The sequence below is a fragment of the Seriola lalandi genome, unplaced genomic scaffold (genome assembly GCF_002814215.2).
Source record: "Seriola lalandi dorsalis isolate HSWRI2012SDOR001 ecotype SW California unplaced genomic scaffold, Sedor1 jcf7180002054588, whole genome shotgun sequence".
NCBI classification, from domain to species: Eukaryota; Metazoa; Chordata; class Actinopteri; order Carangiformes; family Carangidae; genus Seriola; species Seriola lalandi.
This window is the reverse complement of record NW_019525141.1, coordinates 1,359,560-1,373,818: the sequence shown is the minus strand read 5'-3', so window position 1 is coordinate 1,373,818 and position 14,259 is coordinate 1,359,560. Positions and strand designations below refer to the sequence as shown.

Genomic DNA, 14,259 nt, shown 5'->3' with positions numbered 1-14,259 from the left:
CGGAGTGAACTTGAATGCATCACTTTTGGACAAATTTGCAGAGGTGATCGTGATGCTAGACATTTATGAACTTCAGGTTGATTCTGTGCAGGAACTGGGACAACCATCGACAACAGTCCGTCCTCCTGTACATGATGCATGTTTTTATTCAGAGTGTGTATGGGGAGAGCGAGAGACAGAGAGAGAGAGAGAGAAATTAAAATCTAAATCTGTATCAATATTTGACACGTTTGATAATAATTGTATTGTATGAATATATAAACCGCTTTGGCAATAACATGTTTTTGTTCATGCCAATAAAACTATTTGAATTTTGAGAGAGAGGGAGAGATGCTCGCATTTTACAATGAAATAAGAGTTTAGCCATTTGAAATGGTAAAAGAAGCTGAAAATCTATATGTGGCGGTCAGTACTGATTTCATGGCAGGCCGCCACAAGTTAACGAGTGTGTGGGAAACACTGGATTTAATTTGTTTTTTGCCAAATAGAATAATGACCTAGGAAGTAATAAACAATAATTATAATTGTAGTAATATAATAATTAACATGACTTTACCTATATCTTTTAAAATATGAACACTAAACTTGATGGTTTAGTCTCACCTGCAGCAACAGCACTTGGTCTCTTCCCACACAACAAATGCAATTGCTTCTCATCATACTGTAGTTTGCTACGCACCATTACCTTGGTTTCCATGGTAACACTCCAATAGTATCCTAATGAACTATGTCAGACTGATAACACAATGATACTTTATTGTGACTTTTTGTTTCATAGATCTGGATCACAGCGCTCAAACAGGGAGTGAAGGGTGCCACCTTCTTCTGGCCTGTGTAAGTCTACACACACACACACGCACACACACACGCACACACACACACGCGCACACACACACGCGCACACACATGCGCGCACACATGCACGCGCACACACATGCACGCGCGCACACACACACGCACACACACACTCCACCCATGCTCCCTCTTCCCTGATCACCCACATGCAATTTCTCTCTCTTCCTCTCTCTGCCTCTCTCTTTCTCTCTCTTCCTCTCTCTTCCTCTCTCTGCCTCTCTCTGCCTCTCTCTTCCTCTCTCTTCCTCTCTCTTCCTCTCTCTTACTCTCTCTGCCTCTCTCTTCCTCTCTCTGCCTCTCTCTTTCTCTCTCTTCCTCTCTCTTCCTCTCTCTGCCTCTCTCTTCCTCTCTCTTACTCTCTCTTCCTCTCTCTGCCTCTCTCTGCTTCTCTCTGCCTCTCTCTCTCTTTGTTGGTGGCTTAAATGACATTTAAAACCTGAATCAGTTCAACTCATTCAGAGAGATGCCCGTGTCTCTGTGTCAGCCTGGATGAGATGTTGATAGAAGATAGATGCAACTCTCATGTTATCAATGTGAACTGTTTAAAATAATATATTCTATTATGAATGTCACCTCAACCTGCAAAATTTATTGTGATGAACAGCAGTAAAGGGGAAAGTCACTGCGTCCGTGGAGCTAATATGGATATGGACAAACTCAATGTAAAGCTAACAATGCATCTACAGTACAGTGTGTTTCATCTGGTCTGATCCATTCAAGAACAGCTGACTTTGGCACTTTTGTATCTGAGGTTCATTAATTAAGTAAAACATAGTCTGTAAACTCATAAATAAACCAGACATGACTTTGGCAGCAAAGTGACCTGAAACCAATGATGATAGATAGATGTATTATAACTAAAGTTAGACATGATCCGTGTGTGTGTGTGTGTGTTTGTGTGTGTGTGTGAGTGTGTGATCCCTGGGCCACTTTTCCTCCTGGGGCTCCTGCTGGTTGCCTGGTTTGTCTCTCCTCGGCTGACATGGTTCTGACTGAAATAAAGAGTAAACTCTCCAGAGTGTAAATATGTATTCTTGCAGATGGACTGACTACGTAATAATTCAGAGACTGTAAATGATTTGGTGCCCTGTCATGTTCCTGGTGCTCACCTATATGCTGCACAACACAAAGCAACCCACGCTGATCAACACAGAAAAGGCTTTGATGGAGTGCGGGGGGGCAGATCTCAGCGGGGGCGGTGCAGAGCTGTTTTTACAGCAATTTGTGCAAATGAGCCTGTTTAAAGTACGCAGGATTCCTCAGTGAGCGGGGGTCACAGACGTGCCACTCCACAGACCCCTGGGGGCCGGAGTGTAGTTTACAGTGCTGTTCTTGCGCTTGGCACTGACAGAGGTGTGTGAGGAATAAAGAGAAAATGAAGAAGAGAGTGTGTGTGTGTGACAGAGAGAGTGGTGTTTGGCTGAAAAAACCTTCTTATACAACATCACACAGTTTAGTGTTACAGCTCCACAGTGGGGACTGGGATGGTAATGAAGAATAGGGACTGATGGAGGGGTGCAGGGTCTGTGTTGAGAGAGAACAGTGTGACCACACCTCCTTGTTCCTCCATGCCACCCCCCCCACCGCCTCATACATGAAGCCCTGTTCAGGGCCTCGGTGCTGGGCTTGATGGTTGGCAGCTGTGGGCTGTATGACGGCCAGCAGCGTGGTTGGTGGCCTCATCTTCACACAGGCAGCCTTTGACGTTCAGACACTTTAAACAGTGAGGAGGCTTCACATGTGTTTCACTCCACAACCCTCAACTTTATGAGGCTCTTACAGAGTTAAAGGAACAGTCTGGAGTTTAATGGTTTTTTTGGTTGGGGAGGGCCGGGGGCCAGAGTCAGTCTGTGTTGTATGATGGGTTGTTTGTTTGTTTTTCAGTGCCATCCCATTAGAGAGGAGGATACTGACCATGCTGCAGTGGCTCCACCTCCCTGAAGGAGAGAGGTGAGTTCAGCTTTATATATTTTTTTTTTTCGCTTCACACTTCACACGGTAACATTCTTGTTTACTATTTGTTCGTTAGTGGTTTCAATTGGAAAAAATTTAAATTTGTAATTTTAAATTTGTAAAAAGGGATAAATCACAACCAAGTTAAATTTGACCCTGAACAAAAACCCTGCTCAAAGCAACAAAAAGTGGATCAACAAGAAGAAGACATTTAACCCAGAACTTTTCTGAACCAATTCATCTGCCTCCGTCTTCGATTACCATTTGATAAATAGCTGATTCTGAACAAAAGATGAACGTGTTCTAGCTCATATTTAGTCAATGAAATGTTCACACAACAGCACATATTTGACCACTTATTTTGTTGACATTTTAGGGGAAGCTGAGCTTCCCTTGCAGTCTTAGAGCAATCGCCACTGGTGCTTATATAACCACGTGTTACCAATCAGTACATGGCCACCACAGGTGATATGTCAGGTGTAGCCATGTCAGCTGTCCCCGTGGGGGTCAGTCCGTGTACATATGAAAAATGTAGGGTGGAGAGATACACCAGAGCCAATTTCCCGCCGGTGGCTTAAAACCATTGGCCTACATTTATTACTGTATTATTAGTTATTACTACATCTGCAACTGTAACAAACACATCTCCAGTCTGACACGTGTCATGTGTCTTGTTTCAGGCCATATGTTTATGCCATGCACTCTGAGCAACCAGACACATATGGACACAAAATGGGGCCCATGAGCATAGAAGTGAGTACAGTGTGTCTGCTGTGTGTGTGTCTGCTGTGTGTCTGTATATCTGCTTTGTGTTAGTCTGATGCTGAATTTAGAAATAAAGGCATGTGTGTGCGTGTGTTATGTATCATCTGGATTGTGACTCCCTCTGTGGTTTCCAGCTGAACAACCCTCTGAGGTTCATCGACAGAATCGTGGGTCAGCTGATGGACGGACTGAAGCAGATGAAGTTGCACCGCTGTGTCAACATCATCCTGGTGGGAGATCACGGTACAGACTCACACAACAGCACAGACAAAGCAGCTCCAGTGAAACAAGCTAAACAGAAGAGCTTTGGTACCTAGGTAATCCTCCTGTGTGTTCTCAGGTATGGAGGAGGCTCACTGCGACCGCACTGAGTTCCTCAGCAATTACATCACCAATGTTGATGACATCATCCTCATCCCGGGGTCCCTGGGCAGAATACGTTCCAGATACCCCAACAACGTCAAATGTGAGGAAAAATGTTTGTAATATTTAAATTTTTATTGAGGTGTGACACCCTATTTTCCATATACACCAATTTGTGTGTGTTTTTGTTTTGCTTGCATTTTTGTTTGTTTTTGGTTTCGTTTCCCTCGTTACTTTTCATGAACCTTCACCTGAGATTATTTTGGATTTCTCTCATTCCTGTAGAAATCTTCACTGTTTTTTCTCTGCGTCGGGTCTGTTAGAGCCTGATCAGCAAACATGAAAACAGTAAACTGTAGCCAAGAACAAAAAGCTTCTGAGTGCACAGTGCTTACAGTGGCTGCCAGAGATGCTGACTCAAGTTTGCGTATTGGACTTGAGTCGCACTTAAATTGCACACACAGTGACTTGAGACTTGGGACTAAACAATCTTTACTTTCTGTTTTTAGTGCATTGACATGATAATGCCTTGCATGCTGAATTTGCACGTCATTTCCTCTGAGGGCGAGAGAAGGAAGGAGCAAGAGAGATTGATAGAGCTGTGTGGTGATCAGCCCAGTGGAGCAGACTGTGTGGAACACTGTGTGTCTGTCAGCTCCCTCACGTCTGTCTGTCCTCCCAGCACACTCTGTTTGGTTCAGTCCCACGGCTCCGTCCACACGCTGTTTGTGTCTTTATCAACATTTAAACTCTGGGGCAGCCAGAAATGGACTGTTACTAAATTGTTTTACGTGAACAAATTTTAAAGAAGACTAAAGAAAAAAACAAAAACTATGCTTTTACTCTTTTCTGCTTCATCAGAAATCCTAATACACTAATTAAAGTCTGTGTGATCAGCTCAGACCCTCAGAATTTTATCACAGAAAGATCCAGTGAAGGAGAAAAACTACTAAAATTTAAATATGTCTGTTGTTGGGTTTGCTGCTTTACTGTCCAGTCTGAATGTCTCTCTCTCTGTAGCTGCTAACTTATACAGAGGAAAGTGAAAAACAAACTACAATAAGCCGGTTGTTCTATGTCATGTGCTGTTCCCCTCTGTTTACTCCATGATTCTTTGTAAAGTGTCTCCAGACGGGTTCTTATAGGCCGGTCCGAGTCAAAATCTGGGGCCGATTTGTATTCCCACTCCGTCCCTGTTCCGTTCCTTCTTATCATGTATAACTTTATAGATAAAGTAGTAATACGTGCTTTGAATTCCTTAGATATGGTGATGTAGTGTTCTAAACAGACAGGATGACAGCAGATGATATATCGCTCATTACAACCATAAGAGACTTGAGACTTGACTTGGACATGAAAAAATGCCTTAAAGCATCTCTGGTGGCTGCCACTGGAAATTTGGTTGTAAATATGCTGTGTCAGACCAAAGCAATGGTACAACTTAAACGGAAGTGTTCGTCCTTCTCAGCAGGTGAAGGTGATGAAGTTGAGTGTTTCTGTTCTGTTCAGTATGTTTCAGTGTTACACTTCAGTGATGTTAAAGTTTTCACTGCTCTGACCTTTTTTTCAGATGATCCCAAAGCTGTTGTTGCAAATCTAACAGTAAGTGTGAGGCTTGATGACTTATGAAATATGAACTGTGTGAATTAAAAAAGAACTGATGGAGAATTCTCTAAAATGTAATAACAACAGAATAGTACCGTGGAAGAGCCAGTCGGGTTAAAGATGTGACACTGGTCTTAATAACACTGACACTGTGTTTCAGTGTAAGAAAACAGAGCAGCACTTTAAGCCGTACCTGAAGCAGCACCTGCCCAAGAGACTGCACTACGCGAACAACCGACGTATCGAGGACATTCACCTGTTGGTGGAGAGGAAGTGGCACGTGGCCAGGTACAGCACCACCACTACAACAGGAAGCGCTGATATATATGATTTAAAGGAGCTATTTGTAAGTTTAGCTATTTCTACATAGCTAATGTTAGCATTAACAGCTATTTACTTACCAGTCTGTTGTTCCGCATCAAACTTAATTCCTTTACTCACCAAGAGCTGTCTCCAGAGGTGGAAAGCAACCTTCTTGTTTTGCTTCTATTTCTATCACTTCTATTCCTTTACTAAAGTTAGCATGCTAACCAGCTAGCCCCAGACTGTCTCGTCCAGTCTGCCCTGAAGAAGTACCTGTTCAAAGGACAAATTATAACCTCTTGTATTGTACTGAAGCTCTTGGTAACACTGCACAGCTAATAATGCTGTTGGTGTTGTTTGCAGCCGTATTATTTTCATTACCGGCGCGCAATGAATCTTGGGATAGGTTGGGCCATGAAGGATCCACCTGTTGGAGCTCATTTGAAGGAGCCTTTGAAATCGGACAAATTGCACCGCTGTGATGCAACTGGTCTTCAAATACAGCCTCTGAAGGATGCAGCTCCTGAATTATCTCTCCATTGTCCCAACAAAAGATAAAATAACTGTCACCATAACTTGCATTGTTTTAAAGCAGGGCTTTTTCTGGTCTCAGTGCTTGAGATCAATATGTCCAATCAACATGGCTGTTATATAACTGGCAGATTTACACGTGAGTCCAAGATTTGGACAGCACATCTGTGGCCATACAGGCAGAAAACCCAGATCATTTCAAACTGTGTCAGCTTTTCTTTCATAGAACATTTATTTTACCACTCAGCTGCGAAACAATGCCATTTCTTAGTATCTTAGTTTATCCTGAATGTGACACACAGGGAGAGAAAAGGAGCAAATGATTCAAAGTGTTAAATCCAAACCAGTAAGCCAGGTGGAGTGACAGAAAAGAAGGTCTCAGTAATTTAGTTTTGATGTGTGGCTTCACCTGCTAATGAGCAGCTGCTCTGACCTCGTGTACAGTCAGTGTAGATGTGGCGTTTCCTGCCCACCCGTCCCTGAAGCTTTTTACTGCACATCTTGCTTCACTTACAAACACATTTCATGTCAACACGGGCTGCGATCAACACGTCATTAACACGTGCAGCGCTGAGAGGGTTTAAGATGAGCCGGCCTCAGTAACAAACCCACATCTCTGTCACAGTGCAGCTGCTGAAACATTAATGATTCGCTGAAATGAGCTCTGACAAGTTTCTGATGTGAAGCAGTGAAAAGTCTCACTGCAGCGATTCAGGGACAAAGTAAACCATGAAGTCATCACCAGCACGAGTAAAAACAAACACTGCTGTGTGTGTGTGTGTGTGTGTGTGTGTGTGTGTGTGTGTGTGTGTGTGTGTGTGTGTGTGTGTGTAAATTTTCATGTCAGTGCAGTCTCCCTGCATGGAGCTGTCATGCTGTTTTGGTAGGTAAACCGTGGGAGAGCTACACTCTGTCTCACAGCTCCACACACACACACACACACACACACACACACACACACACACACAGAGCTGCTAAATGAAAGAGATCTTTGAGGTTTCTGTGCAGCTCAGATGGACAGACGGGCTAATCATTGGCACCAGAGCTGTGAGCAAAGTGTCTGAACATTTACACACTCTCTCTCACACACATACACACACACACACACACACACACACACACACACACACACACACACACACAGAGGCACATATACATTAGTCAGTAAATCCCAAACCAACTAACTGTTCACACCAAATGAAACACAGTTTGTCTAATTTCCCTGTCAGCTACTCATTTACATTTTCTACATGCTTGTGGCTTCACCCCAGACACACACACAAACACACACACACACTCATATATATTATGGTGTATAACTGGGAGTAGTGTTTTAATGGACACTTAATAAAATGTGTTTTTTAAATTTAAGGACTGTGGTTTGAGGTGTGTGACGGAGGTTGTCCTCTGCTGAGGACTGAAGTTTGTGAATACTGACAATATCTTGCAGTTTTCTATTGCACAGTTTAACCCATTGAAACCTGTGAGGACCTGATGCTTCCAGGTCTCTCTGAACCATCTACACTTCTGTCACCTATAAGATTCGTGTAGTTATTACATTTTTTTTTTACTTCTCTAAGGAGCTATTTGTAAGTTTTGCTCTTGCTACATAGCTAACATTAGCATTAGCAGCTGTTTACTTACCAGTCCAGAAGAAATGTTGCGAGTTCAGCATCAAACTTGTCTCTTGACGTGTCTTTTTTCTACTGAAGCTAACATGCTAACCAGCTAACTCCAGCCTCCAGTCTCTGGTCTCCTGTATGTTCTAATGCTGAGAGAACCGTCGACTGTTTCTGCAGGAAATAAGGAAAAGCCACTCTCTTGTTCTCATGTTTAGAACAAGAACATTTTGACAGATGTGCAGCAGCCTGCTTCATATCTTGAGATACTTTAATACTGAGTCGTTACTTTGACGATGAACTAGGAACTTGTTGTGTAAACTCAGGTCGATCACATCTCACTACAATGTGCATGAACCAGATCCTGATGTGTGAGTCATACTGTTCCCTACAGGAAAGTTCCTGAGGGGAGGAGGCACTGTGGTTTCGCTGGTGACCATGGATACGACAACAAGATCAACAGCATGCAGGTACTCTGATCATCCACAAGGATGGATTATGGATGGATCATACCATCATTTTATTTAATTGTATTTAATTTATTGTAAATCATGTGACCTGTTTGTTTTTAGACGATCTTCTTGGGGTATGGGCCGACGTTTAAATTCAAGACTAAAGTTCCCGCCTTTGAAAACATTGAGCTGTATAATGTGATGTGTGGTAAGGCTTCATGTCGTCTTCTGTGTGTGTGTGTGTGTGTGTGGTGGGCCATGTTTTATGTGAACCTCATTGACTGATTGATTCCTCCGCCTCTCAGATCTCCTGGGTCTGAAACCAGCCCCCAATAACGGAACCCACGGCAGTCTGAACCACCTGCTGAGGAGCCCCCTCTACAGACCCACCATGCCAGAAGAGGTCTCCAGACCCACAGCATCTGGTCTTCTTCCTGCAGGGACGGACGACCTGGGCTGCAGCTGTGATGACAAGGTCAGCGGCGATGACTCGCCTGGGCCCAGCTTCCTGTAGTCCACTAAAGTGAATTCTAGTTTTCAGGAAATTGGCCTGTCAGTCAGTCAGTCAGTCAGTCAATCACTTATATCAGTGATGACAACAGTGAGACCAAAACCATCCTCATCTTCATCACCTGCCACTGTTCTCCACACTGACACTTTACCATAAATGAGTGATAAGTAATAATCCAGATCTAACTTTTATCTTCCATGTTTTAGCAGGCGCTGTGATATGAACGTCCTGTAGTAAATGCGATGCCTCTAAAGGATCGTTCCACTTAATTACAACTTGGAACTAGGGATGTCCCGATCAAATTTTTTTGGCCCCCGATCTCGATCCGAGTCATTTGATATTGAGTATCTGCCGATACCACGTCCCAATACTTCAAACAGTTCACACTTCAAATACATTAATGTTATCAACATAAATCCAATGTATATGCTTCACAATTGAAAATGCATTGAGAAAAAAATCCTGAATCCTTAATTCCTTAATGTGTTTTTAGAATTATTTTTAAATCAAAAGTGGAGTCGATCCAGTGCAAATCTCTGGAAAAAACCAAAGGCCACCTGATAAAAGACCTCATAGGTGGTTCATGAACCTTGTCGTAAAGCTGTAGTAGGGCAGCATCTGAAACATAGTGGCTCCAAAAGCTCCAATAGTCGGCGATAACCTGTGGTCTTTTTCTCTGCTATCATCCAGTGTATGTTGCCTCGGTGCAGCCTTTGCCTGAGTTACCTGAGTGAACTCACTGTATTCTGTTAAGTGTTTCTTCTTCAGGTGCTGTAGTATTGAACGCAGCTCTGTTACTACTGCCTTGTGAAATGCTCACAGAGCAGACATGGCAGTAGCTGTTGTTCTCGCTTTGCACGGTCTGAAGCACATGGAGCATTTAGGACGTCTCCAAATCCACCAACAGGAAATGGTCACAGAGCCGCCTGCATGGTTCAAATGGAAGTGTTTTGGGCGTAACAAGCAATAAACATATCAAAGTGACATCTCCCTTTAAAGTGATGGTTGGGGTTATCTGACCTGGGGTTGTGTGAGTCACTCATCTATAGTCAGTGTGTTACCTGCAGTAGATTCAGATCAGTTCACAGTTTAGAGAAGCAGCAGGAGCACCAGCACAGAAGCTGCGTGATGAGCTGCTATGGATGGAGTCAGCAGGAACCTTTGTTTCATGTCCTTTTTTTCCTCCTCATTTCCATTCTTGTGTTCTGTATTTTTTAAATTTTAGTTTTTTAGGCATTTTTGCCCATTGTGACAGCCACAGTGAGAGAGAGACAGGAAATCAGGGCGAGAGAGAGGAGGTGACTTGCAGAAAAGAGCCTCTGTTGGCCAAACCTGGCCAACATTTTAAACCTCCATCACAGTTCACTGACTTTTTGGATCAACCTTTATTCAGCAACGTCTTTACCTTCCCAGATATCAGCAGCTATCTTTGGAGGCTAAAAAGTTATCACAACTGATAGACTGAGCTAATGGAACTAATGGAGATACATGGATACTTTTGGTATCTGTTGCATCAACAGGCCAATCCCCAAAATGATGATGTAGAACTTTAATGTGATGATGATGATGATCATGAACAATCTGTCAGCTTGTTGTCAAACTGTTTCCTGTGTGTTATGAATAATGTCACAGCTCCCTCATCTCTAATTACAATCAGTTAAGAATTAAACAACACTTAATTGGATCCCTCAAGTCATGTGACTATTTTATTGTTCATTCATCAGGAACGATGCATTTACTGCACCACAACAGATAAAAGCTCATTTCTCCCTCTAGAACCCGAATTACAACAGTGGTGTTTTGTAGTACTTTGGTATTATAGATATGAGGGAGTTCATTAACCTGATGAGTCTTAATGAGAATCATCAAAAATCATTTCTCTCCTCAGACCAAAGAGACCAGACCAGAACAGAGTCTTTGTCTGACATGAGATCAGAAATAAGTGATGTGAGAATTTATTTTAGCAATAACCCATGTGACCTGTGCACTTTTACGGCTGTTAAAAGTTATATTTATTTCACTTACTTGTCATCAGTCAGAGAATTTTCTTAGATAATGTTGTTCTTGTGTCCAGGAACAAAACAATCTAAATGACAGAGTTGAGCTGGAAACTAAAATCTTTATTTCAAATGAGGAATGAACCTAATTCAACTGCTCCTCATGTGGTGAAGATAGTTGAAAGTTTCTTGATATTGTATCTGTTGTACGTTGGTATTGATGATTGGCGATAATGTAAAATCATCATCACCCTCCAGGTCACAGTGCAGAAGTTGTTTTAAGTGTTTTTTCAGTATTTATTTGCAAAGAAAAAAAAGAATAGAAAAAAACGTTGGATGCCTTCTCACATTTTAGTACTAATTAATTGTAAGCCCACGTTCATGATGCAGATATAGAAGACAGGAATCAGCTGTAGCACAGATGAGGGTCATTGAGTTTGCTGTGTTTGCCGTAATCCCAGAAGCATCTAGTTTCCATGGAATGGAATTGATGATTTCAGATGCTGGAAATACCGAGGTCAGCTGAGTGTGTGACCAGCTGTGAGATTACTTTCAACAGTACATCCAGCATCTCAGTTACAGATCTGATCTTTTTTTGGGAAAGCTTTTATTAACGTTTCTGTTTTGCTTTTGCAGTGCAGTCAAACTGGTCTTTTTACACAACACACTTGTAAAAAAGACTCATCTGCATGAGCATCATCATCATCATCAGTGATTGTTGAATTGTATGTGCCTGCCTGAACTGTGAAAATGTACCTGACTGCTGTGTTGTGTCTGATATTCAGCTTCCTGTGGAACTGAAGTCATCTTGTTGCCTCTTTGCTTCCTGCTGCAAAGCTGAAGTCAGTTCGCCTCCACGTCCATTCACTCACCTTCAAACTGAATTTTGACTTTGTTTACTAAAGAAAAGACGGATCTCTCTTTTCACTGAACCATTCACATGAGACAACCTTCTCCCGTCCAGACATCATCAGTGTATCTGTGGAGATGTGAACTGTCTGGACTGGTTAGAACTGGATCCGGCTCTGCTGCTGCCTCACACTGTTTCACTTTACTGTGTCTGTGATTCCCATGAAGATCTCTGGCAAGAGATTGTTTCAATCTCCGATCTTTTTGCAGTTGCGTGTAAAAAGTAGGGGCCAGAGAGGTTTGAAAGTGACCCTTGTACGAGGCTATAACCTGGAGTCACTGTGGCTCTGTCTCTTACAGAACAAAGTGGAGGAGCTAAACCAGCGACTGAGGCAAGCTATTGATGGTCAGTGTCACATGAATGACGTGTCCTTTATACAATCTGAAAGGTTGATGAGAATTAGTCCATTCATGATATTAATGGTCGCTTACATATGATGATGTCTAGTACAGTAAATCATCCTGTGACAGCCGCGTGTTAATCAAGACATCAATATCATGTTCATGTAGAGGTGCATCATTGTGAATGTGTGCCGTTCCACTTCCTCTTCTTTGCTCCTCCTCCTCCTCAGACAGCAGGAACCTGCCGTACGGTCGACCTGCTGTGCTCTTCCGTACCAAATACTCCGTCCTCCACCACAGTGACTACATCAGCGGCTACAGCGAGGCTCTGTCTATGCCCCTGTGGACGGCGTACACCGTCAGCAGACAGGTACCGTGCACCCGCTGCTCTCTGCCACGGTTAAAGCTGATTAGATGTATTTACTGTGGGATTTCAAATATGAAGTAAACGACGGACCTCACAGTATCCAGATGCTGTTGTAGAGTCTCAGTCTCATACCAACAGGAAACAGATTCATCTAGTATCATGTTTGTTCTGTTATTAAGAGATGACTCAGTTAAATCTGAACATGACCTGTTGAACATTTCATGCTTTTGTTCATGAAGGGAAGGTTTTTAAAAGAAATGAAAAGGTCGATTTAGGTCTGAAGCGTAATGCATTCACTTGAGAAAAAAGATTCCGCTCTTTTTTTCTGAAATAACGAGGTAAATATCTCAGAATTCTGAGATAAATTTGCAGCTGCTAACAGCTGTAAGTGTAAATGTGACGGGGGGGGGGTCAACAGTTCATTGGAGCAGTGGTTCTCAAACGTTTTCACGTCAAGGAGCCTTAACCTGACACAAATGGGATCACCAGTTTTTGCTTTTAGATGTTCTATTACTGAAAATGTTTAAACCCAGGGCCAACATTGTTATACATCCTGTCACTGTGTTACTTATGGATGGAATTATAGACAATCAATCCCCTTTTTTCTGGGACCCCTACGAACCTTGAGAGGGTCCCAGTATTTTTTGGAAGACACGCAAAATCCTCCAGCTGCCACACTTGCTGTTTGCTATTACTTAATGAAATACTAACATGTTCTAACCTGCTCAAAGCTGCCGACATGTACAGTCTGAATGTCAGTTGTAAAACTATTAAAAGCAACATTATGGGTTTTCATGTTTTAAGACATGACTACATGTGAAGTCAAAAGCTAGATAAATTTGTTGTGTTTTTTTTTTCTGCTTTTCTCATAAAATAAATGAAACCATTTCTCTTCAACACTGATTTGGCTGATCACAGATCAAGTTGGAAGTTATTGATTTTTCACTTCAGGTGCCACATGCTGGCAGAAGTACAGTTAAACCTCTTATTATTATTAACCAGTGAACACCTGACAACCACCAACAGTCCTGTGTGTGTGTGTGTGTGTGTGTGTGTGTGTGTGTGTGGTCCTCCAGGTAGAAATGTCTCCTCTGCCTGAAGCCCTGTCCAACTGTGTGAGACCTGATAGCAGAGTCCCTCCGGCCTACAGCCAGTCCTGCACCAACTACAGAGCTGACAAACAGATCGGCTACGCCTTCCTGTACCCGCCACGTGAGTTCAGCAGCTCAGCTTTAGACACAGAATACAGGAAGTACACAGGACGTATTCAGATAATTCAATACATTTTTGCACATTAATCTACACTAAATAATCCATAATTACAGTGAAAACACAACTTTTTCAAATGTGTTAAAAAACTAAAATCTCTTATTTACAAAAGTCTTCAGACCATTTCCTGTGGCTCTAAACTGTGGTCAGCTGCTTCCTGTTTGCTTGAATGATGCTTTAGATGAGTCTAGAACTTGACTGAGTCCACCTGTAGTGAACTGAATTTAGAAAGACTCACACCTGTGTGTGTCAGGTCCCACAATTCACCTGCAGGTCAGGACAAAGACATGAGGTCCAGTGAACTCTCTGTAGACCTCTGTGATCTAACTGTGGTGGGACAGAGATCTCCAGAAGTCGGGAAGGATAAGCATCTCAGCAACTCTCTGCATAGTTCATAGTCCCCACCCCTCCACCCCTC

The 14,259-nt window shown here is 42.6% G+C and overlaps 1 protein-coding gene across 2 annotated transcripts in view; it reads left to right on the top strand.

The window, feature by feature from the left end:
* The window catches only part of enpp2 (ectonucleotide pyrophosphatase/phosphodiesterase 2), a 33,045-nt gene that overhangs the window by 13,860 nt on the left and 4,926 nt on the right, over positions 1-14,259 (top strand). Inside the window, exons 9-21 of one of the 2 annotated variants that reach the window (XM_023419010.2) lie at positions 779-834; positions 2,740-2,805; positions 3,489-3,561; positions 3,708-3,816; positions 3,914-4,039; positions 5,507-5,538; positions 5,702-5,829; positions 8,389-8,464; positions 8,567-8,654; positions 8,752-8,921; positions 12,074-12,209; positions 12,436-12,575; positions 13,649-13,784. In XM_023419010.2, the coding sequence (XP_023274778.1) occupies positions 779-834; positions 2,740-2,805; positions 3,489-3,561; positions 3,708-3,816; positions 3,914-4,039; positions 5,507-5,538; positions 5,702-5,829; positions 8,389-8,464; positions 8,567-8,654; positions 8,752-8,921; positions 12,074-12,209; positions 12,436-12,575; positions 13,649-13,784 (1,336 nt within the window). The remainder of the gene's footprint in view (positions 1-778; positions 835-2,739; positions 2,806-3,488; positions 3,562-3,707; positions 3,817-3,913; positions 4,040-5,506; positions 5,539-5,701; positions 5,830-8,388; positions 8,465-8,566; positions 8,655-8,751; positions 8,922-12,073; positions 12,210-12,435; positions 12,576-13,648; positions 13,785-14,259) is intronic. The other variant, XM_023419011.2, reaches the window with a different exon arrangement.